This window comes from Pseudogymnoascus verrucosus, assembly GCF_001662655.1.
Source record: "Pseudogymnoascus verrucosus strain UAMH 10579 unplaced genomic scaffold scaffold_38, whole genome shotgun sequence".
In the NCBI taxonomy this organism is placed as follows: domain Eukaryota; kingdom Fungi; phylum Ascomycota; class Leotiomycetes; order Thelebolales; family Thelebolaceae; genus Pseudogymnoascus; species Pseudogymnoascus verrucosus.
Window position 1 is genome coordinate 261166 of NW_017263689.1, and position 25728 is coordinate 286893.

At 49.4% G+C, this 25728-nt stretch overlaps 11 protein-coding genes across 11 annotated transcripts; 5 read left to right on the forward strand and 6 right to left on the reverse strand.

Moving 5' to 3' along the window:
• Window positions 1–376: 376 nt before the first annotated feature.
• VE01_07274 (uncharacterized protein) lies at window positions 377–6580 on the forward strand. Its single transcript, XM_018276709.2, has 4 exons — window positions 377–1252; window positions 1307–1347; window positions 1395–2170; window positions 2218–6580. Exons 1-4 carry the CDS (start codon window positions 1112–1114, stop codon window positions 6084–6086), a joined length of 4827 nt encoding a protein of 1608 aa, XP_018128273.1. The 5' UTR covers window positions 377–1111; the 3' UTR covers window positions 6087–6580.
• VE01_07275 (uncharacterized protein) lies at window positions 6216–6612 on the reverse strand (the record flags this gene model as incomplete). The annotated part of the gene is made up of 2 exons (XM_018276710.1): window positions 6216–6401; window positions 6457–6612. 2 exons carry the CDS (start codon window positions 6610–6612, stop codon window positions 6216–6218), a joined length of 342 nt encoding a protein of 113 aa, XP_018128272.1.
• A 2041-nt stretch (window positions 6613–8653) lies between these two features.
• On the reverse strand, window positions 8654–9850 carry VE01_07276 (uncharacterized protein; the record flags this gene model as incomplete). The annotated part of the gene is made up of 1 exon (XM_018276711.1): window positions 8654–9850. The coding sequence occupies one exon, from the start codon at window positions 9848–9850 to the stop codon at window positions 8654–8656; it is 1197 nt and encodes a 398-aa protein (XP_018128253.1).
• Window positions 9851–10390: 540 nt separating this feature from the next.
• Window positions 10391–12484, forward strand: VE01_07277 (uncharacterized protein). The gene is made up of 4 exons (XM_018276712.2): window positions 10391–10666; window positions 10738–11567; window positions 11652–12186; window positions 12238–12484. Exons 1-4 carry the CDS (start codon window positions 10606–10608, stop codon window positions 12303–12305), a joined length of 1494 nt encoding a protein of 497 aa, XP_018128271.1. The 5' UTR covers window positions 10391–10605; the 3' UTR covers window positions 12306–12484.
• Window positions 12485–12831: 347 nt separating this feature from the next.
• VE01_07278 (uncharacterized protein) lies at window positions 12832–14028 on the forward strand (the record flags this gene model as incomplete). Its single annotated transcript, XM_018276713.2, has 4 exons — window positions 12832–13420; window positions 13470–13577; window positions 13630–13786; window positions 13840–14028. The coding sequence occupies exons 1-4, from the start codon at window positions 13113–13115 to the stop codon at window positions 14026–14028; spliced, it is 762 nt and encodes a 253-aa protein (XP_018128254.1). The 5' UTR covers window positions 12832–13112.
• A 1513-nt stretch (window positions 14029–15541) lies between these two features.
• VE01_07279 (uncharacterized protein) lies at window positions 15542–17435 on the forward strand (the record flags this gene model as incomplete). The annotated part of the gene is made up of 3 exons (XM_018276714.1): window positions 15542–16124; window positions 16491–17244; window positions 17294–17435. 3 exons carry the CDS (start codon window positions 15542–15544, stop codon window positions 17433–17435), a joined length of 1479 nt encoding a protein of 492 aa, XP_018128274.1.
• A 43-nt stretch (window positions 17436–17478) lies between these two features.
• VE01_07280 (uncharacterized protein) lies at window positions 17479–18169 on the reverse strand (the record flags this gene model as incomplete). Its single annotated transcript, XM_018276715.1, has 3 exons — window positions 17479–17484; window positions 17544–17610; window positions 17670–18169. The coding sequence occupies 3 exons, from the start codon at window positions 18167–18169 to the stop codon at window positions 17479–17481; spliced, it is 573 nt and encodes a 190-aa protein (XP_018128178.1).
• A 1779-nt stretch (window positions 18170–19948) lies between these two features.
• VE01_07281 (uncharacterized protein) lies at window positions 19949–20411 on the forward strand (the record flags this gene model as incomplete). The annotated part of the gene is made up of 1 exon (XM_018276716.2): window positions 19949–20411. Exon 1 carries the CDS (start codon window positions 19953–19955, stop codon window positions 20409–20411), a length of 459 nt encoding a protein of 152 aa, XP_018128235.1. The 5' UTR covers window positions 19949–19952.
• An 82-nt stretch (window positions 20412–20493) lies between these two features.
• On the reverse strand, window positions 20494–21617 carry VE01_07282 (uncharacterized protein). Its single transcript, XM_018276717.2, has 4 exons — window positions 21482–21617; window positions 21089–21413; window positions 20864–21009; window positions 20494–20804 (listed from the first exon to the last, which is right to left on the reverse strand). The coding sequence occupies exons 1-4, from the start codon at window positions 21501–21503 to the stop codon at window positions 20734–20736; spliced, it is 564 nt and encodes a 187-aa protein (XP_018128250.1). The 5' UTR covers window positions 21504–21617; the 3' UTR covers window positions 20494–20733.
• Window positions 21618–21964: 347 nt separating this feature from the next.
• Window positions 21965–23608, reverse strand: VE01_07283 (uncharacterized protein). The gene is made up of 4 exons (XM_018276718.2): window positions 23328–23608; window positions 23108–23258; window positions 22681–23038; window positions 21965–22622 (listed from the first exon to the last, which is right to left on the reverse strand). The coding sequence occupies exons 1-4, from the start codon at window positions 23487–23489 to the stop codon at window positions 22556–22558; spliced, it is 738 nt and encodes a 245-aa protein (XP_018128251.2). The 5' UTR covers window positions 23490–23608; the 3' UTR covers window positions 21965–22555.
• Window positions 23609–24312: 704 nt separating this feature from the next.
• On the reverse strand, window positions 24313–25621 carry MAGO2 (Protein mago nashi 2). The gene is made up of 6 exons (XM_018276719.2): window positions 25359–25621; window positions 25238–25275; window positions 25075–25170; window positions 24953–25016; window positions 24803–24890; window positions 24313–24730 (listed from the first exon to the last, which is right to left on the reverse strand). The coding sequence occupies exons 1-6, from the start codon at window positions 25406–25408 to the stop codon at window positions 24590–24592; spliced, it is 477 nt and encodes a 158-aa protein (XP_018128248.1). The 5' UTR covers window positions 25409–25621; the 3' UTR covers window positions 24313–24589.
• Window positions 25622–25728: the final 107 nt, after the last annotated feature.

Consider the following 25728-nt stretch of genomic DNA (forward strand, 5'->3'; position numbering starts at 1 on the left):
ACACAACACTCTATATAGAACCGATAAAATGAGCGTACAGGAATCAGAGGATGTGGAGAATTTAAGTTGGGATTAGAAGTGTATCAAGGTATGTGAAGTAATATGAGGAGATGACGGATTTACTCCAGCTCCGGCATTTCTACGGCAGACGGCCAACGAACCGCACTTCCCCTATGTTTTGCTTCGTCGTCTCTTCTTGGCACGTTCCATCATATTTCGACGTTTGGACGACATGTGCAACACCACGCGAGAGTGGAGTGCTTCAGTCCCAAGATTGCGGCAATAATAGTAGGTACAGTACTACTGTGCAAGGTAGTCCATAAAGTCGCATGATATTGGCTTGCGCGACTGGAGAGTGTTGGCCTAGAACGAATCTCGTGCTTTTAGAGTTGGTTAGGCCCCGTTTCACAACGTGACAGCCAAGAACTTCCAAGAAGATCCAGACATTGCTCAAAGTTCCAGGTCGCTGTCTGGGACGTGCCGCGCGTCACTGTTATTGCCCACTCATCTACTCCTGCGCCCTTGGCAAATCCTCACCGTGGCCACGCTCAACCTTCATAGGCTATTGTTGCCACAACTGGTTACCCTCTCTGGCGTCAAGTGAGGCGATGGCGATCCTCTTCAAAAGCACAGTTCATGCCCGCCTAGAGCCCCATCAGTATGAGACAGGTCCATAGCTGCATGATACAGGTCCAAGCAGCGTGCGACAAGCTTCCAGCCTGTTAGAAACGCCCTTTGGCGGCTATCATACCATCTCATCCCCAGTCCAAAGTGGAGACACATTTAACCTGCCGCCGATTCAGATGGCTGGTAACTGTTTTCCTTCATCTTAATATGCCTCTCCACATAGTGAAATATAAGTACGGTTGACAGCTCTGAACATCGGATTCTAGCCCAACTTTTTTCTTCTGATGTTTATTATTTCTTGACTTGGCGTTGACCGTCAGCTTTTTTTTTATATTCTTCCATTTATTTTATTCCTTTCCTCTCTATTATATTACAAGCCGCCTCAAGGAATTTTTCAGCAGTAGCCCTGGTGGCCCATTGCTGCAATCGAGCATTATATGTTATATGCAAATCTAGGCTTCCAGGATAAGGACCGTTCGTGAAAATGTCGGAAAGATCATGTCCTGTGTCGGCTTCGGTTGGATCAGTATGTCCTATGGGCAACGGAGCTGGAGAGAATGGTCGCGCACGGGGCTGCAACTTTGCTAGCTTCAGCCGTCCAGAAGATATTCATTCTACCTTTGGTGTACGTCCATATTAATCCTCCTCTCTCGAAATCAATTTAATTAACTCTTCTCAGATCCCTTCGGACGCTGATGTCACCGATTTCTTACGACAAAGGTTCGCTTTTATCCAAATTGTTTATGACTCTTGCTCATTTATTACAGAGAACGTAAAGCAATCAATGAGTTGCTATACTCCGATGTCCCTTCAATGCCGGCCATTAAAGATTTGCAAAACGCCCAAGGCACCAAAAGTCTGGACACCCTAAATGTGAACGACCAAGATCTGCTCGCCGTAGCACTCGGCGCCCCGGCTCGGCAAGTTCTCCTAAGGGCAGAAGAGGTTGGGCCCCGGACTGGTTGGAGAGATGGTTATCTAAGCAGGGAGCATGGCTTCTGTCCGCCAGATGCAGATGAGGCACCGAGTGCGTTGGCAAGATCGCCTGGCCGAGTTTGGTCCGATATGTGCGAGCGTATGCCAGGCTGTGTGGCAAGAGGCCGGGTCCGACAATCTATCGCGGCACTTCCTCTCGTTGAGGGAACAGCAGATGTTATTCCGGATAAGGCACTTTGGGCAGCATTGGTTACTCTTGGTATGCTGTGCTCCATTTACAGGTACGAGGAAACGCACAATGGCACCGAGGGTGTCAATGTCAGCACAAGGTCACCTACACCCAACGTGGAGATGAGCGATGACTTGGGTGATGAAGTGAAGGGAATCCCCAAATGCATTGGCCTCGCCTACGTCCAAATCTCGAGGCGGATGGGTCGATCAATCCCACATCTTACATTCTATGACCAGGCGTCATATAACATTAAGGTCCGCGACCCAACCTCCACCCACCCCTATATCGGACGATTCGACAACACGGACTTGAGATGGCCAATGTTTGGTATACGGTCTGAGATTGCATTTCTCAAGGGATGCGCCGACACATCAGGTAAGTTCTCAGAGCCTCCATCTATTACCTGGTCTAATAATTTCCAGCGTCCTTTCAACACGGAGTAGACGCAATTGCAAGCTGCCAGGAATTCGTCATGAGCAAGAATAAGGCCGGCCTGCTTCGCGCGCTCATTCGATTAAAAGAAATCCTGGAGCGAATGCCCAATGCCTTTCACTCCATATCTCTGAACCCGAGCTCTGGGGCCAACTTCGTCTCGCCCCCAGAATGGGTCCGCTGGGCGAAATTTTCGGCTCCGCTCTCTAAGCGCTGTCCAGCAACTTCCGGTCTGCAATTTCCACCATACCTGCTGATGGACGCCTTCCTCGGCCGTACAAAGTACGAAAGCTTTCTCGGGGAAGAGGGACTCCACCTTCGGGCGTGGTTGCCATCAAACTGGAGAGCTTTCATCGCCGCTGTCGAGTATCATTACAGTATTCCCGATTTCGTCAACCAATCAGGCGACCCCAGACTCATTGGCGCTTTTGACGGCATTGTTGAAGCTTATACCGGCGAACGCGGATTTATGGGAACGCATCGCTACAAAGTATTTGGCCTTCTTGAGATTGCTGGAAAGACAGGAAGAGCAGAGACAAATGGGAACTCCGGATCTGCCGAGGTTAATGCTAAACCACATGAAGAGACACACAAGGCTTTCTCCGACGCAATGAAGGAACGCCTCGAGCCGCATCGTGGTAACCTTCATCTAGAACCTCACGAGATGCGTGGCTCATTTGCCGAGTGCCGATATAAGTCAACTGTCCTGAGCCGATCTCTAGTGGACTCCGACCCGGAGAGGTCGATTGCTAGGGTCATTATTGACATTCAGGATACTGGTATCACGTTTCAGCCTGGCGATCGCCTCGCAATAATGCCTCTCAACAGCTGGCTGGAGTGCGCAAAGGTTGCAGCTGCTCTCGGCCTTGACGTTATGCTTGAAAGCCCCGTTTCTCTTGATAATCAATGGAATAGATTTGCAGATCACCTTGGTTCAGTATCAAGGACGCCAACACCACGACTTACCGTAAAGGATATCCTACGCCGGGGTCACCTCGCACCCCTCACCAAAGATCTCGTCATGAAACTTCATACATTGCTCCGAGCATCGTCGAACACCGTTCTTCAGATCCTTGCAACAACCGAGTGGCCCGTGCGAGCTTCTCTGGGCGACCTTCTCCAGGCAGCTGTCACTGATACTCCTTCCAAAATTTGGGATCAAGCATTTGACATCTCGGGAAATCTCTCGTGGCTCCCCGAGATAGTTGCACTTGAGGTCCCAAGAACATACAGTATCTCGAACTACCCCGACGAATTGTTGCCTAGTACCGTCGAGCTTACTGTGTCGAGGTCTGAGTACAATATCTGCCCTACTCTCGCTGGACCAGAGCCCGTGGTTCGATATGGAGTCGGGAGTGGCTTCTTAAACCCGCCTGTCTCCGGCCAAGACGAATTCATCACAGACGACGAGGAGATACTTATTGGCATCTCGCGGCCTCTTTCTTTCCAACTGCCGATTGATGATGCCGCTCCGTGTGCATTCTTTGCCGGCGGTAGCGGTATTGCGCCGTTTAGAAGCTTTTGGCAATCCCGTGCCGGGCGCTCCGTTGGAAAGAATCTCTTATTTCTTGGTGTACAATCGCGAGAAAAATTCTGCTACGAGAATGAGCTCCGAGAATACGTCAACGCTGGCTTTATGGAAGTCTACACCGCTTTCTCGCGCGATTCTCGCGGTCTCAACTACGACAGCTATTTGCGGGACTTGGTAGAGAAAGAGACAACACCACGATATATCGACTCTTTGATTGTGGAGCAGGGATCTACGGTCTGTGACCTTGTTATGTCGAAGAAACAAGGCGGCTTAGGAGGCTATCTATACGTCTGCGGCTCCCTTTCTGTGTTCGACTCCGTCATGTCTGGAATTCGAAAGGCAATTTACAACCACAGGACAGCCAGCATGGAGTCTACCAGCGTCATTCTTGATACTGCCTTTGCAGAGCGCCGCTTCATGCTGGATGTGTTTATGTCACCGAAACCACTACCATGCAACATACCGACGATCCTCCCTTCCCAATTGGCAATGCACACAGGGCATCGCCCGAACAGCCGCATCCATATTGCAGTACATGGGAGTGTGTATGATGTTACAGACTTTTGTCCCATGCATCCTGGAGGGACGATGATTATCCAATCGAACGCAGGAGTTGATTGCTCAAAATCTTTCGATCTCCTTGCTCATTCAAATAACCCCGAGGTCTCTAGTCTCTTGAATAAATACTTCATTGGGCATCTCACGCCAAAGCCCAATTACCGTAAGTGCGAGGACATCAGCATGCTCTACGATCTTTGGTCTGATTATTTGAGGACGTCGGTTGAGACGCTTGTGGGAGATCAATTTGAGACTCGCGAATTTATGGACTCGACAAATATTTGGTTTCAAGGTAGTCTCTTCAACATGGGTGGTGTGCGGAGTTTCTATCAACACCAATCGAGGTTGCTTCAAAATGGTTTCTCGGCTCTATTTGGCGCCAAACTCCAAGAGCTTTATCTTAAGCTTTCTTTCACTCTCGCAAACAGTGGAGCAAGCTCTGGCCAACTTCCAGATGTTTTAGGCGTCATTGGCCGTGCGAAAAGCTCACCGGATGCGATGATAACCTCAAATGAGGTTTCCCAAATCGGGAAATTCACTTGTGACAGTGAAGCGGCTCGTTTCCATGAAAGAGGCATCATAGAATATGTCAAAACATCTATTCAACTTAACTTGGAGCTCTTGGAGGGGATTCGCGAGGAAGCATGCTGTGGTATGGATGCATTTGATACTATCATGGATCTTGAGGTATCATCGGAAACTCAACGTCTCACCGCGCTGTCCACATTCCTCCTACAATTGACCGAGCGCATGGCCATCAGATTGGAAGGATTCTATTCAAAGCTGGCCCAGCATTCCGTCTACCATCCAGAAATGGAGCACAACCCCGCAAGGACTCGGTGGAATTTGGTGAAACGCAAAGTGCGCGACGGTTCGTTCTTCGTTCTGACACAAAACGTTGCGATCAATACAGGGGCCAGTTACGTGCCTCGCCGAGGCCAAGAGGCTGTCGAGTTCGACCACGTTATTACTCAGATCCAACACAGCATTAACAAAGCGCCAATTCAAGTGAGGAAAACAATGGAACTCAATGAGCAGCATATTGCTCGAGGACGCACAAATCCAAACGGCGTCTCGGCGAATGAGTCTCATGAAAATAGCCACGCCATGAACCGCATGTCATCTTTCGTAAACAACAACATGCGCGCCATCCGCCGACTCAGCAAACTTCCGCCGGCGGGAGTAAGCCTTGAACAGCTGATGAACACATACGGCAACTCAGCTCATCAATCTTACGACCGCCACCCCGCAGCCATGCGCAGCCTGACGCCAAACCAAAGTCGTTCGCCATCAGTTTCTCGCGAGCATGATGGTTTCGATCCTCATCAATTGAGCAAGCTCAACGTCCGGGGGCGCTCGGTATCAAATGCCGGTTCCTTAACGCGGGGCTCTAGTCACAGCAGTCATGTCTCTTCTAGTAGCCACATGGATTTCCATCTTCCCATGACAATGTCACCTGCTCTCACGCCTCCTTCTTCGGCGCCACAGTCGTCCGCCTCCTCTCCTGTGTCTCACACCCCAGCATCGGCAGCTCTCCCATCGATGTTTAACAAGATGAACAGGCGGCAGAAATCCAGCGATATGGCCCCGACTCTCGCGAGCCTACCTGAGAACCGTATGCGAAAATTGATGCAAGGTAGTGCGAGTAATTCTGGGGGTTACTCGTCAATGCTGCCCAAGGATAGTGGTTCTCACATGCGCGCCCGCTCCACAACGGGATCACTCAGAGCGCTCAAGCTGCCCGAGATGCGAGTTGCGCCAACATTTTAACGTAGTTCTTTCAAGTTAATCATAGAATTTTTAACGCTGAGTCATGCATAAGTTGCCCGTGAAAAAAACGCTAAAACTATATTTTATAAGCCGTCTAGCCCTGATATGTGGAAGTACTTGCGGTCATGCTTAAAAGTGCGATTCGGTAATGAGCCTGATGATACTGTCATCTCTTGGCGATGCATTTGCTACGAGACATTCGCGTTGTGTTCGTCTCAACAGCCCCGGAGTGACGGCTGGGAGGATTAGCGGCAGTGAGGCTAGAGGCAGCTCCTCCTCCTTTTTGACAGCATAGGCCATCATCTTCGTTGAGGACTATAGAGACCCACAAGTATGTTCCTCCCGCTCTATCTATCAATTCTTCAACTACGTTATTCTTTAGATCTGCAGGAAAATGACGAAGCTCTGTGACTCTACCCTCGATAACAATTCCGAGGTCCTTAGGTCTGGCCTTAAACTCCATGTAAGTGTCTCCAAGCTCAATGTTGATGTCCACAATGGGTCGGCTTGTGATGAGCAGTTTCATAGTTGGAGAGAATTTTCCTCTGCTATTTCGGTCGTAGAGAAGTCTCTTCATCCGACGGCTCAACCTCTGCCGTGTCTTTTCATCCTCGCTTTCATCTAGGGCGTCGAGGACGCAATATATAGTCCTTTTAATGGGAGCTCGGATGATCTCTTCAAATACCTCCTATAACTCTTCTTCTAATTCTACCGAAGGATCGCACTCAAAAAAATGCACTTGACAGTTTAGAAACGTCGGTAGTTATGGGCAATTGCTTGATTAGCGACCGCAAGCACGACTCAATGGTCCGAAATTGCTCGTCTTAGTCGTAAAAGAAGAAGTAGATGATGCTGTCTTGTTCCTGGGTTTTCGCTAGCCGATCATACAAGTGGTCCAGGATGAACCTCAAAAGAAAAGTTTTTCCTTGACCAGGAGCGCCTCTGACCCAGAGAAATGATGATTTATCTTTGATAGCCATGTATTTACCATTTTGTCACGTAATAACCACTGCAGAGTTCCCCGGGCCGGGCTCTCGGCTCTTCGGAAGGAGGCATAATCTGGTGCATTTAGAGCCTTCACGTATCTTGTCTGAGCAGCTGAAAATGCTATTTTAAAGTTCCATACCAAACCTGCGCCTAACCTGGATCCACTGATTGTCCGATAGCCCCTCAGCCGATGATTTTCCCGCCATATTATCTAAGTGCGGTTCTCATCCGCATTTGGTGTTCTCTGATGTACTCCAAACGTTTTGTTAAAGGACTTTCAAAATGCATCGACAAATAACTTAGCTATGACAGCATCTGAGAAGCGAGGATTGATAGAGGGAAAGGCAAAGGCAAAGGCAAGCGCCTGTTCGCCCTGAGGTCGGCGGCTCATGCGAGGTGTTTAACGAGAGACCACTACCAGAGGAGATAGCATTGTACTGTACATAACAAGGCACAAAAACAAAACTCCCAAAACTAACAGCCTTCAGCCAGTTATGGAGATGCAACAGACCCATAAGTTTAATTAAATCATGATCTGTAGACAAGTACATTGGCGGATCATGAGTAGCCACAGCCTATAGGATGTGAAGTTGATGCCAAAGCTGTGGAAACTTTACTTCGACGGGCTTTCTCTGACTTGCGTAACGAGAGTGGAAACTGCGACAAAGGATAGAATCGCCTTGTCACATACGGCGAGGTACGATGGAAAGGGGTCGAACAGGGCTTTAGGGCCATGGTAATATCGTTTAGCAACGCAAAATTGACTAGTATTGTTCGCCAAATATCACCCAACCCAAACTCTCAGTAAATGCCTCCTCTGCCCACTTTCGCTCTCTCATGAGGTGCTCTTGATCTCGCCTTGCCTCATCGATACCAACTGGCCAACTGTCTGCCATGTCCGTAATCAATTCGGCTACCTCTAGTGGAATTCCATGTGAGATAAGTATGCCGTGAACTTCCTCCGACCACCAGACATGCCCCTGTGGAGGCACGTTTCTTGTCGAACACACGCGGTAATGTGGATCAACCAACGATAACATTACGAATCGGCGGTGCCCTGGGATGGTCGCATTAATTATTGTAACTGGCTCAATGCGGTGTTGCAGAGTATTGGGCCATGTAATGAGACGTCCTTGTGGTGCGGATATAGACCCAACTTCCTGCATGGGCGGTATGGAACAACTATGGGTGGGTTTAAAGCCAAGCATTGCCTCGATATCGACAACATCAACTTCAAACTCACTTGGTTGGAGTGCCCCATTACCTCTATTGTAGTTATAATCCTCCTCTCCTGCATATGTTCGTTGACGAAAGGAGATTCGGGTTTCAGTTGTGTTCTCAACGTCGAAGAAGTACATGGCCGTGGCTACGATATGCTCATTCAAGGTATCCATATGCCAGCCATTAGTATATGACGGTTCAATGCTACCAATCTTGACGATAACTTGTAAGCCTTGATCACGAAACGTATCTTCTAATTTGACAGAGTAAAACTCGTGATCTGGGTCTGGTCGTATAATGACGCTTTCTGTCTCGTAACCACCCCACTTCCCTTTAATCGCCGCCCCATTTCGACCATCCTACCAATCATTATATGAAAACGACATGTCAGGCTCTGGATGATGTAGTTTGTATGCATTTTTCCATTTAGCATTGACGTGCCATTCTGTATGGAAATGCTTATCCCAACCTTCCGGAAGGTCTGTTGGTTGATTTGAGCCGCGGTTTGGAAGTTTGAGGAACTGTTCAGCCTCTTTCATCGCCTCTTTATAGGCGTTAGTCTCGCAGCCTTGGTATAACCCATCTATTATTGATGACTGAGGATATTCTGGTTCCCATGTAAGACCATATGTCCTAATCCGTATTGGCCAACGACCTTTCTCCCCTCTAACAAGGCACTCATTCCACGGCTTGATTGCTAGTGAAATAAGCTTCTCAATACTGTCATACATAGACTTGTGCCGCAGAGGATGCAGATTATTGATGTATGAAGTGATGTGGGCATCCGTGCCCGACTTGTCGAATTCAACCTCGCATGGCAGCAGCTGGAAATTAGAAGACCAGTAGAACCGTTTGAGTTCATCAAGCTCATTAGTACAAAATACTACAGCATCGCCTTCTTTTATTCTCAGCTCAACACCAGAGGTATCCATTCGCTCATCTAGCTGCTTTGGAGCGGGCCTTCCGCTTCCAATCAACTTAAAGCCATCTCGTAGGCCTACTCGGCCCTCCATCAACACTGACGTCTTTCCGAATACTAAAGGGAACAACGAAGGGTCGACAAGCATTTGATCTTGATCCGAATACGACTTCTTAAGCATCGGCGCAATGCCATCCTTTAGCGCAAGACGTAGACAATCAGAAACGAGCGCATCTGATTTACACACTGCGGACCCGGCGTCGAAAAGGCGAATGAGTTTGTCTTCCTCAAACATGGACGCTTTGTCACGAAGCTCCATGATACACCAACCCCATGCCCTTCCGCTAATCAATCGCATTCGAAGCGCCACCCGGACCTCAGCGTCCTCTTGGGCCTTGAATGTCTCTTCGCGCCACTTTGCAACAATATCATCGTTGAATACGTCGATATTCCAGTCACGCTTGTCAGTCAAGTCGCTCATGAGTTGCAACATGGCCATCTCAGGTGCAGTTAGGGCAGGCCTTTGTTCCAATCCGCTTACGGCGTCAGCAAAGCGATCGTCGGCGCCGAGTTCCTCATAGAGGGATCTCCCACCAAAGCCAGGAACTGAAAGTGGCCTTTGGCCGCTATTATCCATCCTATATTCAGCAATCAATATTTGATTACAAGGCGGCGTGTCGAATTGTCAGCAAGAAATCCTCTCCCGTAGTATGTTGGGAGTGAAGTCAGGAGTGAAAGTTGGCAGTCTACAGCCTGCATCTTTTTGGTGGAAGCAGGACTTGAGCTCCGGGATACGGTGATTTTTGGCCCTGGAATGGCAGTTTCCCGACCGCACCGTCCTACTCCCGGATTGGCTCATCGGTGCGACAGAGCATACAGTCACCGGAACCTGTCACAAACTGAGTCCACAACGGGATCGCTCAGAGCGCTCAAGTTGCCCGAGATGCGAGTTGCGCTAACATTTTAACGTAGTTCTTTCAAGTTAATTATAGAAATTTTGACGCTGAGTCATGCATAAGCTGCCTGTGAAAAAGACACTAAAACTATATTTTATATTAAGATTACGTGAGATTTCCAAAATACGGCGGAATTATATGCTGTATAGCGATTATGTAACCCTATTTTTGGATTTCCAACATCATGCTCAGTAATGTAGATGAATGGATCCGCGTCACGTGTTACATGCCAAGGTTGAACAATAGGAGCTACTGTGGTGCTGACAAAAGGGCATTGAAGAATTAAAGAATGCCCCAGTATCTCGATTATTCGAAAGTTGGTTTGTGTGATTTGGTTCTATATATGTTGTATAAGCGGAAAAGAACAATCCGCCCGGTTTTAATTTGAACGACTTCCAAGCTTCGGTCTGTTGTACTGTCGCACCCCGCTCTTACAATGGTCAACAGTGGCCAAGGCGAGTTTGAATGCGCCATTTGTCACCGCCAATACGCAGCGCGTAAGTTGTGACCCGCTATTGTAACTGACAGCGCTTGTCAGATATTTCAGTGTGCTAATTGAGAGCCATAGGTTCATCATACACGAGGCACACAAAACAGTGCCTTGAGCAGTCTGAAGTGACGCCGCGGCAGAAATCCTGCCATGAGTGCTCCAGTGCCAAAGCCCGGTGTGACCAACAGCGGCCGCGCTGCTCCCGCTGTGTAGAGCGGAATGCACACTGTGAATATGTTTCCGGGAAGAGCATCAACCACGCCAAGCAAGTTAACTCTCAGGATTCTAACGCTCAGCTTCCTCATAAACAAAGGAGTGATGAGATTGGGGATTCATTTCTTGAGGCACTAGGAGCAGAGCAACAGACATGGGACGCCCAAATTACCTCAATGGACTATCTTCCTCCAAATGGCCAGGGCGTGTCTGATCAAAACGCCCCAGTAGTCTCTGAACACTCCAGCAACCATTCCACGCCACGGTCCACCGCTTCGACGGGCTGTCTCAGCGCAACACTATCAAGCCGGACCATTGACACAGCAGCAACCTCAAACCACTCACCGAAGGATTCGAACTACCCTGAACAGACAAGGCAACTAGTACCAGATGAGGATTTTAACGTTATCCGCGACCGGTGGCTGTATCCTTATATCGAACCCTCACCTCTCTCGTACGCGCTCAGGGAGCAGAGCATGTTCTATCTATGTCGAGTCTTTCGCACTTTCCCCCGCATGATGGCTCGAAGGGAACGACTTCCCCCAATGATTCACCCCATGCAGGCAACCCAGGAAATGAAGCTGCCTCTCAAAAACTGCTTTTCGATTACGAGGATGTGGGAGGGCGGCGCGGAGGAAGCTAGTAGCTTAGTCCAGGGGACCATTGAGCGAGAAATGGAGAGGTTGTTTGCTGAAGTAAGCATTACTCACCGAACCCCTTTTCCTACGATGCAACTGTGCTATAGGTCAGAAGAACATCAGCTAAGGCTTAATCTACAGTACCGCACCTACGACGAGGAAACTCTTATCACAGCCTTTCAGGCCCTTGTTATCTACGCTATAATCCTCCTCTTCCCAACGCCACAAAAGCCCACCACTAAGAACCTGTCCCTGCAAACAGTTGTCAACCTACAGGAAGTGGGCTACCACGTTGGACAGACAGGCCTTATGCTGCATGCAGAGGCCTCGCATGTGCGTCCCACGTGGGACGCGTGGATCCTTATGAACGCCAAACGGCGCACAATGAGCGCCCTGTACTGCCTGGAGTGGATATACGCGATGCTCAACAAGCTTCCCACTTTCCCCTGCAAGGAATTAGGCTTTATGCCAGCTGTGTGCAGCAAGGCCCTGTGGCATGCGAGGACCAAGGATGAGTGGGAAGCGATATACAACTGCTGGCTGGCACGGTGGACTGTGGGTGGGGGATACTTAATGCGGGAGCTAATGGCGGTCGAGCCTGGGCCTGAGCTTGATCTACGGACGGAGATGTGGCTTGAGGAGGTTGATGAGTTTGGCATGATGTATATGAGTCTTGGTATGTGTTATCTGACGGATCTAAACGTCGATCTTGTGCTAACTATAGTAGTGAACGCAACTGAGGTCCCTGGTGGAGGAGGTGAACTACGACCCGAAAAGCAGAGCGTCGAGACCTGATCAGTTTTCGGGCTTCACATAGACTTCTTTCCTGTTGCATTACGGTATTAATGATTAAATGAGGATATATACTATTTGAGGCGTAAATAACAGTTCATACGAGATAACTTGGTTGATAATGCTCTCCAAACCCATATGCTTCAAGTGATAAATGGCTCTATCGCGGATGAAGGACGGAGGTCGAAGCAAAATAATTGATAACTAGACATTTACTCAATACCTTTAGGATTTGAAGCTATGTGATCATCATGCAGGAAATCTACAATTGTTCCCATCTGCAAAAATGCATGTTGTTTCCTTTTTGGCAGGGTTGATGCTGACCGGACTTCGGAGTACCGGTTTGAAATGGCGCTAAAGTTAATATTGTGGGGCCTTTCCCGTCCACAGATTTATAACCGATGACTTGCTTATCCAATAGCTGACTGGTCTTCGGTTTCCAAGTCTTCAGTTTATTGATATTTATGCTGGGATTGGAGACTGAGGAGCGATTCCTTCGGGACAGGGCGGCGGATTTGGTCCAGCGACATAGTGTACAGCTCTTTAGCTAACGTAAGCATGTGTATTATTATCTTGCTCCGGCGGTTCAGTGCATCTACTACGGGAAGTCCTGTATGAGTTGCAGGAAGTCCGGGAGAATACAATTAACACGGAGAAGACGAGTTATAAATATGGCCTTGGACGTCTGGAACTGAAACTTATCATCTTCAATATATTCTCAACTTTCCACACATATCACAAGTTAACAGCTTATTGTTATCATTTTATCACTTACTTTTTACAAGCATATCGCCAGTAAACAAAATCTCAATGGCTTCATACCTAGTCACCGGTAGCTCCCGTGGCCTTGGCCTTGCAATGGTTACCCACCTTGCGAATTCCACTCCATCTGATGCGAGAGTCGTATTCGCAACGGCACGTTCTCAGAACCCTGACCTCAAGGAACTCGTTGAGAAATCGTCTGGGAGAGTGGTGTTTGTCGAGATGGATACTACCGATCAAGCCAGCGTCGATAAAGCTGTGAAGGCTGTCGAAGTTCAAGTTGGTGATAAAGGCCTGGACTACCTTGTCAACAACGCCGGTGTTGGTGGATTTGCTCCAGAATGGACGGAGAAATTGTGAGTAGCCCATAATCAGCAACTACTGGTAGATCTAACTTTTAGATAGGGCGAACCTGAACGAGGAGTTCAATGTCAACGTCACCGGCACCCACATCGTAATCACCAAGTTCCTCCCCTTGATGCGAAAGGGTCAGGCCAAGAAAATCACGAGCATGTAAGAACCGTGTTATGAGTCTACTCCCATTTCAACCGCTGATCTGTTGTAGTGCAAGCACAATGGGCTCCTTGGCGATGGCCGAGCCCTTCGGCATCTTTCCGCTCCCAGCATACAAGATCTCTAAGGCGGCATTGAATGCTCTAACCGTACAGTGGGCACTGGCACTCTCTAGTGAAGGATTTGTTGTAACAGGAATAAACCCCGGGGTAAGACTCTCTCTTTTCTTTTCGAGGAGTACGATACTAATTGGCGGGAATAGACTGTTAAATCTGCGATGGGAGGCGGAGATATTGCGGACCTTACTCTCGAGCAGGGCGCAAGAGGGGTTATTGAGGCTCTAGTGAAGGGAGGTGCCGAGAAGAATGGAAAGTCTTTTATGATTGAAGTCGCCGGGTGGGAGAACGCCACTGGGGTGCATCAGTATAATGGTAAAACTATGCCATGGTAATGAAAGGTATAATGCTAGAGCTCAGCCAGCCGGCCAATGCGTACAATAGAATAGCTAGTGTGTTTAGATTCCATTCTTTATATAGAAACCTATGGGGCATTCTACATAATCTGAATAACTCCGTTGGGCGTAAATAATAAATTGTTGACGAGGTACATATCGCCCCTTTTTAGTGATATTGTCTGCTTAAACTTCTCCGCCAGAATCTAGAAAACAGACACGAGATAAAATATTAAATGCTAATAACATACTTATATGCATGATCCTAATATCGGACGCCCTTCCTATTGAGAAACAGAGCTGTAAGGGTATAACTGCAGTGTTTCGTTGGGGGTAGCTGTTGGGTTACTAGGTGGTTGCTTTGTTGCATAAGTTTTCAATCGGATAGTTGAGGTTGATATGCAGGTCGTCTACAGAGCAGTTATGGACCTAAGAAATGCGTAATCCTGTTGGTTCTCAACTGGCTAGAATTAAGTCGAGCGGCGCATGGCGCGCGGCGGAGCAGTGACACGGTATCTAGTTACTGGGTATAAAGCCTCGATATTCCGGCTATAGAGTGTGTTGTTGGATTTGAAGGCCGATGCAGGCTCGGAGATGAAGCCAAAAAAAAGGCGGACATAATAACAAGACATGGACTGCCTATGCTGGAAATCTAGGAGGATAATTCGCTCTGGGACGAGCTAAAGGGCAGGGGTAACAAATCGTTGTGACAGCCTAGGATATCACATTCGATTACCACTATTGCCACTAACCAAGCTCGCATGTCCTTCAATAGCGTCCTTCAATAGTCCGGGGTATAATAGTCTGGGGTACAACAACAGTCTAGTTTAGGGTATAGCAGTCTAGTTTAGGGTATAACAGTCTATGGCAGGTGCGTGCCCTGGTTGACATTCTATTTTCTACTCCGTACCTTCGGCTGGCTATACTGCCCAGATATATTATATACTATTGTATTTAACCCAGGTGTTGGTCTGCAATTTACCTCACCGAGTACATGAATACAGTACTCTCACCAAAAAACAAAGTTATGAAATACTACCCTGGTGTAGGCACATTGGGCAGTAGTGGAATCTCAGACCCCTCTTTCCGCTCCTGTCAGGCCTAATTTCATCCAGCCAAGCGGAACTGCCGACCTTAACCCTCTGGTAAACAATGTTAATGTGATGCTAGTGCGATGTTGGTTCCGATCGCGTTTTTGGATGATAAACGCTTCAAACAACATCGCCACATTTGCCATCTCTTCCGTCTCACCAGCCCGCACACACAAAGAAATCATACAACAAAAGTCCTTGGAAACAATGCACAGCTTTCTTCTCGTGTTTCTTCTCCTCTCGATATGGCGTGCGGCTAAGACAACATTTCCCCAAACTGTCGATCTTGATCTCGTTTTTCCCCGTGAGAATGAGACATACGCATCTGGGGGTTACTTCCCCTTTGTTTGGGGCGTCCAGAATGCCGCCGCGGCCTGCCGGGAAGGTTTGGCGTTATGTGGACAATCCATCAACTGAGCCCTATGGGTGACAATACCACCAGTCTAGAAGGCTATAAGATTACGGAAATGACAGGTAGCAAGTGGGACAACGACGACGCTACCTCGTCGCATATTATGAACAATACAGAGAGCCCATTTCTGTTTGTCGATAGCTTCGTGCCAAAGAACGACACAGCTACAAAATGGCTCTTGTCCTGGCACATCGATTTCGTGGGGAATTGCTCGGTGGGAACTCGATCTCGAGAGAATTGGAGTAGCGATCCGAGCCAACAAATCCAGTTTAACACAGCTCCTGGAGGAAAACTCTCGGATATCCTGACAGACGATACTACCTGTTCTTCTTACTCCGCCTTATTTGAGGTTCAAGACACAACTACAGACTTGTCCAATGATGTCTGCCTCGTTCTCTGTCCCGAAGACAAATTTCCCACTGCGAATCCATGTGCGTTTAAGGTGGATAAGGCTGTTGCGGCGAGCGTCGCGTCAGCGATGATGCAGTCCGCAGGCTGCACCAAGACCTTAGGACAAACTCCAACTGCCGTTTGGCCAAATATCACAGGCCCCTGCGTGAAGAGTGCTGCTGCTGGGAGAGTTGGCCGAGGAGGTACAATCCTCATGTTCTTGTTATTTCAGTGCTCGTCATCATTAATTAAATACCCTATTTTTTGTCAAATATATATATATTTATCGGTTTAAATTCCGAGACTCGTATGAAGTGAATGTTAGAACCAGCACATGACACTGCTGACTAATCCAACAACCAACATCGCGTCCTCGAATCCAGCAAGGCGCCTTTATTCCCCACCTTTACCACCAACCTTCCTTATCCAAGTCAGTGATTTCATACTTTCTATCAATACTAAATGGAAACCCCATCAATAATTATATCATCCAACAAGACGTATATCTCTCTCGGCGTACGGGTTGGTCATGTCGTTCGACCTAGACGCCCTGTCTGACAGCGAGATAGCTACACTTTGCGAGAACCCAGATATCAGAGTCAATAGCACCAAGGTTGCGCGGGGTCTGGCAAAACTCTCGGACGATATTGCTGTTAAATATGGAAGAAGCATCACTGATGAAGAGGTTGCAAATCAGAACTTTGCATATGAATATTCTCTCACGAGTGAAATAAAAGTTCCGAAGATTCATCGATTTTTCAGAATTGGCTATAAGGCCTACATTGTGATGGATTTCATCGAAGGGGTGACGCTAGACGAGATTAATTGCCGTGAGCATCCGGGGCTCATAGATCGCTTGGCTCTGGCCATACATGGCCTCTTCTCTCAAATACCCTGTGGCCCACCTGGTCCCACAAACGGCGGAATCCCTCGAGGTTATCTCTTTTCGGAAGATGGCGCGCTCACAACTTTCAACACGATTCCAAAACTCAATAAGTGGATGAATAAGCGCCTCCGGGCTAAGGATGGCGAGCCCGGGTTTGATTTCACGGCATCTGAGTGCGTGTTCTATCACCAAGACCTTGCCCGTCGAAATATCATTTTGCGTCCGGATGGTTCGTTTTGCCTTATCGACTGGGAACATGCGGGCTTTTACCCTCGTATCTGCGCGGCTTATTGTCTCCAATTTGTTAGAATATTTGATTGGGAATTCGCCAATGATCTCTTAGAGGCGTTGGAGAAACTCTGGCCAAAAACTGAGAATCGAGATGAGTTGCTCAAGATGCTAAATCGAGTGTATCAAAACAATTTGAGGTATTCATAGTAAGTTGCACAGCAACATCTCCCATTTCAAGATTCTAACTATCGATAGCTTCCCATCAGACCATCCCGCTAGGTTCGAAAATTTCTGCAAGAACAACGGGATCGCCATCCCATCCACAGGAAAAGCCACAGAAATTTACCCTTATCCGCCACCCGATTTCCCATCGCCTCCTTCTTCTCCCCTTGAATGAAAGTTACACAAACTGCCCTTCTTCGATTGGGGATGGGATTCTATTAACTCTCCTGTTGCTATCCCTATGATATTTGTGTCTCAAATGGTTGTAGAATTGTGCTGTTACGTTCCGACGATCAGGAGTTGCAATATCAATGTAGTCATATGCCAAAAAGTCGTTAAAGAGATACCAGCTGGTTAAATATTAGCCTCTAGTCCTACATAAATGGATATAATGAATGAGTATGCTTACACCCAATGTCGACATCCATTTCCATTGCCTGTCATTCTGTACCTGTTGCGACGCTTGTTGACTACCAGGTTGCAGAATTCGTACACCCTTTTGCCGGGTACTACAGGATAGTCGAAATATGCAAGTTCAGAACGCGAGAGGAGATAATCGTGACCGGTAACGCCGAAGCTTCCAAGTTCGTCTGATCCATCCACATTGCTCATATTTAGGCGTACAGATGCCGCTTCGTTGCCCGCTAGAAGCAGGAAGATAGACCAGTGGTTTGCACTCCTCCCGTCCTCAGTATACTGTGCATTTCCACCTGTATGGACAACAACTCTAAGCGTGGTGACTTCCGAACTCACATATTGAGAAGTGTCGTAGAATGTATCCAGGCTAATTGCGACTCGCTTGGCTTCTTTCTGCGAAGAGGAAGAGGAATCGTAGTCGCTTGGGGATCCGCTAGTAGCCTGAGTAGACCTGCTACCACTAGCTGATTTCTTGCTTCCTTTTCCGAACATGGTGGCTTGTAGATAGGTAGGGTGGTATGTGAGGTGGTTGTCAGATTCCGTAGTAGCAAAATGAGAATTGCGGCAGCGTAACAATAGTATCGATAGAACAGTGACTGGCGATGAAAGCAATAGATAATGTAACAGAACACCCGATATAGTTACAATGAGTAGTATGACAATATTTGCGATAGAACTGTAGTTGTAATATATGAAAAGGACTCAGAAAGACTGAAGGCGGCTGGTGAAATTCGAGGAAGTGATGCAATTCAAAGGATTATTATTTCACAGAGCAGAGAAATCCGAAGGCTTATATCCCTTTTCACATACATAGTATTAGGGTTTCTCTATCTAATTTTGGATTAATGAAGCGCTGGTAGCAAAAGCCCTGGGCCGGTTCATCGTCGGCGGTTAATCCGAAACTCATCCTGTTCGTACTTGGCCGCTGTTGGTAGCGACCTGTGCCGCCAAAAAACATCACAACTCCTATTACCCCACCACACCGAGCAGGGTATCTGACGGCGGTTACTGCCTCGGAAGCGCTTGGGATTGAGGAATATCACTCTTGGGACCCCAAATGGGCGCATCGCACCTCAGCCACCAATCGGCTCTATCCGCTGGCTCAGCGACGGTCAAAGGCACAGCCCCGCACAGGGCCTGCGCTGCCGCCGACTCATTGCTGAAACTCAAGTCGGAAACAAATAGAACAGTCGCCAAATTCCGACAGTTTGGGAATAGAGGCGGGCGCGCGTAAACGACGTCCAGGTGTTTACGCGCGGTTACCCGTCATCCAATCACCACGGCCGTCTTAACGCTTATTGGGCAACCACGACTGTGGTAATGGCGCCAGCGAATAACATACGATTCCCATTTGGGATAATTCTACCTCTGGATAATGCTCGCACCTGACATTATTATCTATTTCCGACCATTCTGTGCCTTGAAACAAGGAGATTGAGCCCGTCCTATGGATTGTTGTTCCTGTTATCACTTTCTGAGCAGAGCAAGAACCCTTGGGGATATACGTATAATCCAACAGAACAAAACAACTTTACAATGGCCTTGGTTGCAAATTCCTGGAGAAAACTGATGTCAGCGATTTGGAGTGATACTGTCAATAACGAGGAAGAACCTGAAACTCCACCAGACCTACTTCGCCTTCCACCAGAAATAATATTATCAATAGCAAGCATGCTTCCTGCACAATCTGCTGCCAGTCTTGCTCTATGTTGCCCCCAGCTGGGCCAAATACTGGGGCCTAAGTCTTGGAAATCATTACGGCGTGCGCCGCATGATGACCGGTTCGAATTTCTATCAACCCTAGCAAAGGATCTTCCCCAATTCCTTCCATGTCGGAATTGCCTCCTACTTCATCACATTAGCGCAATTAAATGGCCCCGGGAAATCTCATACGCTCGAGGCCCTCCATGCACCTCTGAGGGTTCGCCGGCTACGTATCGGCATCTATATGGTTCTTTTTATGAGATCATTATCCCCAAATTCAGCTGGCGATGAGGCAGCACCGTGACGGAATTGATATTGGGTTCCCACTTGAGGCTTTTCGCTACTTGGAGGTTTGGCAAGGCGAAGGGTCCCCATGGAAAGTTGTTCTTTCGTCAGCCAACGCCCAAATAGTCTCCGATGAGTTCATCGTACGCTTCAGATTTGGACACTAGTTCCGTGGAACCGAAGCGACACGTTTGTCGAAGAATTGGAAAAATATAACCTTTGGTACAATATCTGTGCTCACAATCGAAGAGCAGGACGTCGAGATGAAAGCACAGTAACAGCTCTTATGATATCCCGAGTTCGACAGCTGGAGAAGGCGGAGAAAAACTGCCAGACCCGCACTTTCCAATGTCCCTACTGCTATATGGAATATATGGTTGATGCAAAAGACTTTGGGGAGCGAGGACTCGCGGTAATTACTACAAAATGGGTCAATCTTGGCGCTGGCAGAGAGACACCTGATGCCAAATGGAAAAGTCATCGGGATCGATATGGAGATAGAGATAGACGGGAAATCAACCAAACCGATGAGCATCGGAGAAGTCTTCGGGAAGACTTTGAAAACCAGGCAGAAGTGTCACTGGAAGATCTCACCGCTGATAACGAGAAGAAACTGTTTTCGACAAGGAAACCTCAGGTGGTTACTCGAGCGCCGGATGGTTGTATCTGGCAATGGAGATACGGGACACGGTGGTACCTAGATCCTTCAGGGACTACTGGATCCGCATGGGAATATTGGTTGTAATAATTAGCGGAAGTTCTTTCACAGCTTTGCTTGAACCTATGGCACTTGCCTCTTCCATACAAATATTTGCGTCTCGAGTGGTGATTGTGGGAACGAATGATTATTAGAGCTTCCCTCCCAGACTGACTGGACGGATATAAGAAACCGACAGCTATAGTATGCTGCCGAGCATTATCAATACAGGTATCTATTACCACTTCCACCCTATGTACACGCCCTGGCATTCCGGAGATGCCATCCACAAGGGTATCATTGCATTTCTCCCTCCCGGCTCCATATCACCCTCCCAGAGCTACCTTCGTCCTCACACCATCCCCACTCCCTACTCATCGTCCAAAATCCGACTCGCCAGCGGCCCAAAGAACGGGACCTCACACCGATCAAGCGTATCCGCTACACCACCGTCAGCACTTCCCTCTCACCCACAAAGCCACACCAGAAAGAGCACTCACCATCCTTATAAGCTCTCATCGTCAAATACCCAATCATCCCCACATCCCCCACCAACAACACCCAGCTCAAGAAACTCGACCACGCAAACACCAGATGCACCACAAACATCGCACTAAACAGCAGCGCCGACTGCCACGCATGGAACCTACACAGCATCAGCTTCACCCCTCACCAAGTCACCACCGCCCCAGCTGCCCCCCTCCAGCCACACCCCCCAAACTCACCTCACATAATCACTCTTCCACTCCACCAACAACAACCCCACTGCCCCCGCCGGCGGCAACGCCAAATACGCCAAACACGCCTCATAATCCAACCTCAACGGCAAGCTCGTCTCGTAATCATGCAGCGCTTCGCGCCCGCGCCCACCCATCTCCACATCCCTTGTATTCGTGAACCCACCACCACCACCGCCCTGTGCCAGCGGCGGACTACCAGATTGCGCAGCCCATGGGTTTGCGTGGGATGTTTGGAGGGGAGGAGAGGCGGAGGTGGAGCGCCGGTCGTTGGGTGGTGGTGAGAGGGTGCGCGTTGCGTCGGGGGAGGTGTCTTGTGCTCGTTAGCTTGGTTTGGTTCATTTCCTGAGCGCCGGGGTTTCGTAAGGGGTATGGGCGAACCTTGGTACGGTGCGAAATCCATTTTGGCAACGGCGACGACGACGAACTCAGCAGCAACGGCCCTGTTGAAACGGGAGCGAGCGTGGTAGAAAAACTCAAACGTGGACTTGGGAACGGAGTGTTGGTGGGTTGGGCGGTGGTCGCGATATACTTTGACAGTTCGTGCTAGCTACGCGGGTTGCGCGGCCATGGGGCGTGAGGTGGGGCAAACAGAGCAAACAGGGGGGAAGGGGCGATGATGGGGGGTGGGTTGTGGCACGTGCGCGATTGGGGGTGGTGGTGGTGGGTGCTATGGGTAAATAGAGATCGGGGGTTGAATACCCCGGTGCTGGGCACGAGGACAGACTGTGCATGAACGATGGGAAGGGGGGGGGTTGTATGTTGATATATGGAATGGGGAAGCATAGATATATAAATCAGGGGAGGATCACAGAAGCATATTTACATTGACATTCACTGGGCCCTGGCTTGGAATAACTTCACCCCAAAAGCAAAAAACTAGTTGGTCCCCGCGTCCAAAGCGTTCAATTGCCGCATCACCAGAACGGCTAATCGTACTGTATATGGTATGGAATTGGAATACACATCCACCATCCCCGTTCTCGTCTCCTTTTCATCACTCCCCTCCCCATCCCGTTCGCTCCCTTCTTGAAAAAGACGCTCAAAAAGATAACACCCCCTCTCCCATTCACGACCCCCCACTTCAACGCAACGCATTCCCTCAGCCCTCTTCCCATCCTGTAGAAAGGTTTCCAAAAAAAAATGGTAACAAAAACTAAAACGTAAAAAGTTAAAATAGACAAATCGAAATCGAGTAAACAAAGCCCGCCAGCCTCCTGCCTCACTCCTCCTCCCAAACCACCTGAACCCCCTTGGTGGGGAGCGGGGATGGGAGGGGGGGTGGTGATGGGAGGAGGCTGGGCTGGGGGGAATCAGTTTCCGTATATGCACCGCGCTCATGTTATCCTGCCCTAAAATCGCCTTATGTCGTGTCTCTGTGTGTGTGAGTGTGTTCACCCTGCCCGTTGTCGCCCTACTCCGTGTGTCCCTGCCAGAGGTCCTGTGCCATCCGGCTCACCTGAATTCAATTGCGCCGTAGGTCCCGCGGTCGGGGACGTGCTTGAGCTCGAGCTGTTGGAATCTAGGGAGTGTTAGTCAAGACCTTGAACGGCTGATGCTGATAGTAAAGGGATACGCACTTCTCGCTCTTCGCATGGAAGTAAATCCCGCTCACGCTCCCACTCCGCTGGTTAAAGCAGATATAATAGAAGCCCTCGAAACTCGCCCCCGTAATCGTGCGAACCCGGTGGTCCGGGACGAGGAAGTGCTCCTTCCAGCGCATAAAGATGTTCTCCCGCTGCGCCAGGTTGGGGATATGCAGGTTCCCCCGCCGCGCAGCCTTGCTGAAGGGCCGGAACGCCTGGAACTTCGACCAGTGCTCCAGGTCCACTTTGTCCGTCGAGCCCCAGTCGTCGTGCTTGGTGAGGAAGGAGTACTTCGACCCGATGATCTCGCCCTCGAAGTAGGTCGTCAGGGTTGGGTGGTCTTCTGTCAGGCCTGGCCGCGGGTTGGGTTAGCATCTATCATGTATGTATATAGTTCGAAACGTTGGTTGGGGGGTCGCACCTTGTATGCGCAGGTATCCGCACAGCGACGACTCTCTCATATCGACATGTTTAATCTCAACCTGCACCTCATAAACCTGTCTCTCCGAATGCTGCGTGCCGCGAAACTGGCTTCCCGACCGCAAAAACGACGACGGCGACGACGGCTTCAACTGTATCAGGCCAACTCGTCAGCACATGCCTCCCAAAAACCCCTCTCCATCACATCACGAAGCACTCACCCGGACATTAGAGAACTCATAGCTCATCGACGGCGAACTCCCTGCATAACTCCTCCTCAGCACCGGCGCCTCCCTCTCCTTCTCCTCCCCCTTCTCCTCCACACTAACAGGCGACAACATCTCCACGCTCGCCCGCTCCCCCGCCTCAACCCTCTTCATCATCTGCTGTCCATCCGGCGGCGGCGGCGTCGGCGTAGCGCTCTGGCTCCCACCACCACCACCCACAGCCTCTGACTCCTCGCTACCCTCGACCGCCACCCACGCCTCCCCGCGCTCCTCCTCCGGCGGACACGACGCGTGGAGCCTCATCGCCTCCTCCGCCGCCGCCGCATCCACTCGCACTGATGGCGTGCCTGGCATATCGATATCGGAATCGCTCGCTCGATCGAATCGTGGCGCCCACGGCCGAGTCCCGCTGGCCCCGTCGCACGGTGTGGAGCCCGCTTGGATTCCGGGGTATCCTGGGTTCGTACTGTACAATCGCTGTTGGTTGGTGAAGGGGAGGGGGAGGTGTTTTAATCTGACGGTGCCGGGGCGGCGAAATGCATCGCTCGGCTGATGGGGTGTAGGGGGATTGTTGAGGGTTGTGTAAATGTCGTTGATGGGATGGAGAGTGTGTGTTGTTTATAAGGCGGGTTTCGTGGGGTTTTTGGTGGCGGGAGTGGATGGATGCGATTGTCGATTCTATGACCCCCATGGGTGCCAAGGCTGGCCTGGGTCCTGGCTTACCAGTGGTTGGAGGGAACTAAAAGGGACGGATGGGGGGGGTTCCAAGGTCCAATCCCCGCAAATAATGTCTTTCACCCCACGGACGGCTCTTTTTTTTAGACCGATGGTGAAAAATTATGGTAGGTACAGTGTCGGAATTGGATATATAATATAATTTATAGATCATTTTAGAGATAGAGTGTGCAAGCATCACATATAGATGAACATTAAAAAACGTCAATGTGACAAAGTGTCAGAGAGACAAAGTGTCAGGGTGGCAAAGTGTCAAAGTGTCAGGGCGAAAGTGCTGGAAAGGCAATATTCCTCCTCCATGCGGATATCTACATTCATTTGATCATGTTTGGTCTGCTTGCTCGGTCCCTGTGGTCCTTGTACAGCTGTACAGCCTCAAAACGCACGCCTTTTCTTGTAATTCCCCTGATCAACCTTCAATGGTATCGAGAAACACGATACAAAACGCCCCGTTTCTCCTAGCAAAATGCGCAAATGCCACACAACGCCCCCCTTCTTCTTCTTCTTCCCCTTCCCACTGCTCATATCGGCTTGATCTTGAAGTGAAGGCCTATCAGCGAGAAGACGAGCGCCTTGAGGTCCTGCACAAGATAGTAGAAGACGCGGAGGCCTTCTGGGTCGGCGGAGTCGCTGACGTCGACGAGGGATCCGATCTTCGCTGTCTGGATTGCGCAAGTGTTGTCAGTATTCCATCCCAGCACATCGTGACGCAAAGCGCAGCAGGCATAGCTTACCTCAAACGAGATGTGGTCATTCCCCAGTCTGATCTCCAGCTCCTGTCGCCCGTCCTTGTTCTTCTGCGGCCACTTGCCATCATCTTCCCTGTGTCATCGTCAGCACATGTATATTGTGTGTTGTAACCAGCCACCCTTTGCTTGACATACTTCAGGATCTCGCTGGTCTTGATAATGCGTTTGATCTCGTCAATCATCGTCGAGCTGACGCACACTACACTCATCCTGATTAGCTATACACCCAACCAGCAGGGGCAATCGGCCAGACGCACTCTCTTTCCGGATCAGGGAGTCATTGCGGTAGTTTGAGTTGTTCGCATATCGCGCCGATGCGCTCCTTCCATCGCCGAGCACGCGGAAGTCGAACTCTGGAGGAAGGCACAGTCAGTGGATGCGCAGCGGGAGAAGGGGCGGGCGTGTGAGAAAGGCACCTACCTAGGAATTCATGGCCGTGTCGACCTTGGTGTCCTGAGCTGTAGAGTGAGTTAGACAAGACAGAGCTGCGGGGTATATGGGGTGTATTGGGTCAACGGGGAGGGGGTAGAGCAAGACATACTAGTATCGGACATAGAAGGGTTCAGAGTTTGCAGCACCGGTGGCAGCCATGTTGACTCTGAGTCTATAAGCCTGTGCCTATAAACAATTGATGCAGCTAGAGAATGAGGTTGAGGCTGCAGAAGGGTAGATCGTGGATATATATTAATCGCAGAAGGTCGAATTATTGTCTCAGCCCTGTCAAGCTTTCGCGACTGAGACCACCCAAAAGACCTAGTGGACGGTTCAAACACCACTATAAACCACTACAACCACCAAAATGACACCCTTGCTCCCATTTTGGCGGGGCAGAAATCCCAAGGTACCACTCCACCCACCAAAACCGCCGCTTTCACGTGACTTGAATCGAACACATCGCTTAATTCACGGAA

Excerpts from the sequence above, each read along its gene's own strand:
- VE01_07277 (XM_018276712.2), top strand. The coding sequence starts at position 10,606 with ATGGTCAACAGTGGCCAAGGCGAGTTTGAATGCGCCATTTGTCACCGC. Across the intron at positions 10,667-10,737 it reads TCACCGCCAATACGCAGCGC|GTTCATCATACACGAGGCAC; the intron begins GTAAGTTGTGAC and ends TGAGAGCCATAG. Across the intron at positions 11,568-11,651 it reads TGGAGAGGTTGTTTGCTGAA|TACCGCACCTACGACGAGGA; the intron begins GTAAGCATTACT and ends CTTAATCTACAG.
- MAGO2 (XM_018276719.2), bottom strand. The coding sequence starts at position 25,408 with ATGGCTGCCACCGGTGCTGCAAACTCTGAACCCTTCTATGTCCGATAC. Across the intron at positions 25,276-25,358 it reads CCCTTCTATGTCCGATACTA|CTCAGGACACCAAGGTCGAC; the intron begins GTATGTCTTGCT and ends CTCACTCTACAG. Across the intron at positions 25,017-25,074 it reads CTCCCTGATCCGGAAAGAGA|TGTGCGTCAGCTCGACGATG; the intron begins GTGCGTCTGGCC and ends GGATGAGTGTAG.
- VE01_07282 (XM_018276717.2), bottom strand. The coding sequence starts at position 21,503 with ATGGATTTCGCACCGTACCAAG. Across the intron at positions 21,010-21,088 it reads TGGAAGAGTGATTATGTGAG|GTTCCATGCGTGGCAGTCGG; the intron begins GTGAGTTTGGGG and ends GATGCTGTGTAG. Across the intron at positions 20,805-20,863 it reads GATGAGAGCTTATAAGGATG|CGGATACGCTTGATCGGTGT; the intron begins GTGAGTGCTCTT and ends ACGGTGGTGTAG.
- VE01_07283 (XM_018276718.2), bottom strand. The coding sequence starts at position 23,489 with ATGATGAAGAGGGTTGAGGCGGGGGAGCGGGCGAGCGTGGAGATGTTG. Across the intron at positions 23,259-23,327 it reads ATGAGTTCTCTAATGTCCGG|TTGAAGCCGTCGTCGCCGTC; the intron begins GTGAGTGCTTCG and ends GGCCTGATACAG. Across the intron at positions 22,623-22,680 it reads TTCCATGCGAAGAGCGAGAA|ATTCCAACAGCTCGAGCTCA; the intron begins GTGCGTATCCCT and ends AACACTCCCTAG.
- VE01_07274 (XM_018276709.2), top strand. The coding sequence starts at position 1,112 with ATGTCGGAAAGATCATGTCCTGTGTCGGCTTCGGTTGGATCAGTATGT. Across the intron at positions 1,348-1,394 it reads ACCGATTTCTTACGACAAAG|AGAACGTAAAGCAATCAATG; the intron begins GTTCGCTTTTAT and ends CATTTATTACAG. Across the intron at positions 2,171-2,217 it reads GGGATGCGCCGACACATCAG|CGTCCTTTCAACACGGAGTA; the intron begins GTAAGTTCTCAG and ends AATAATTTCCAG.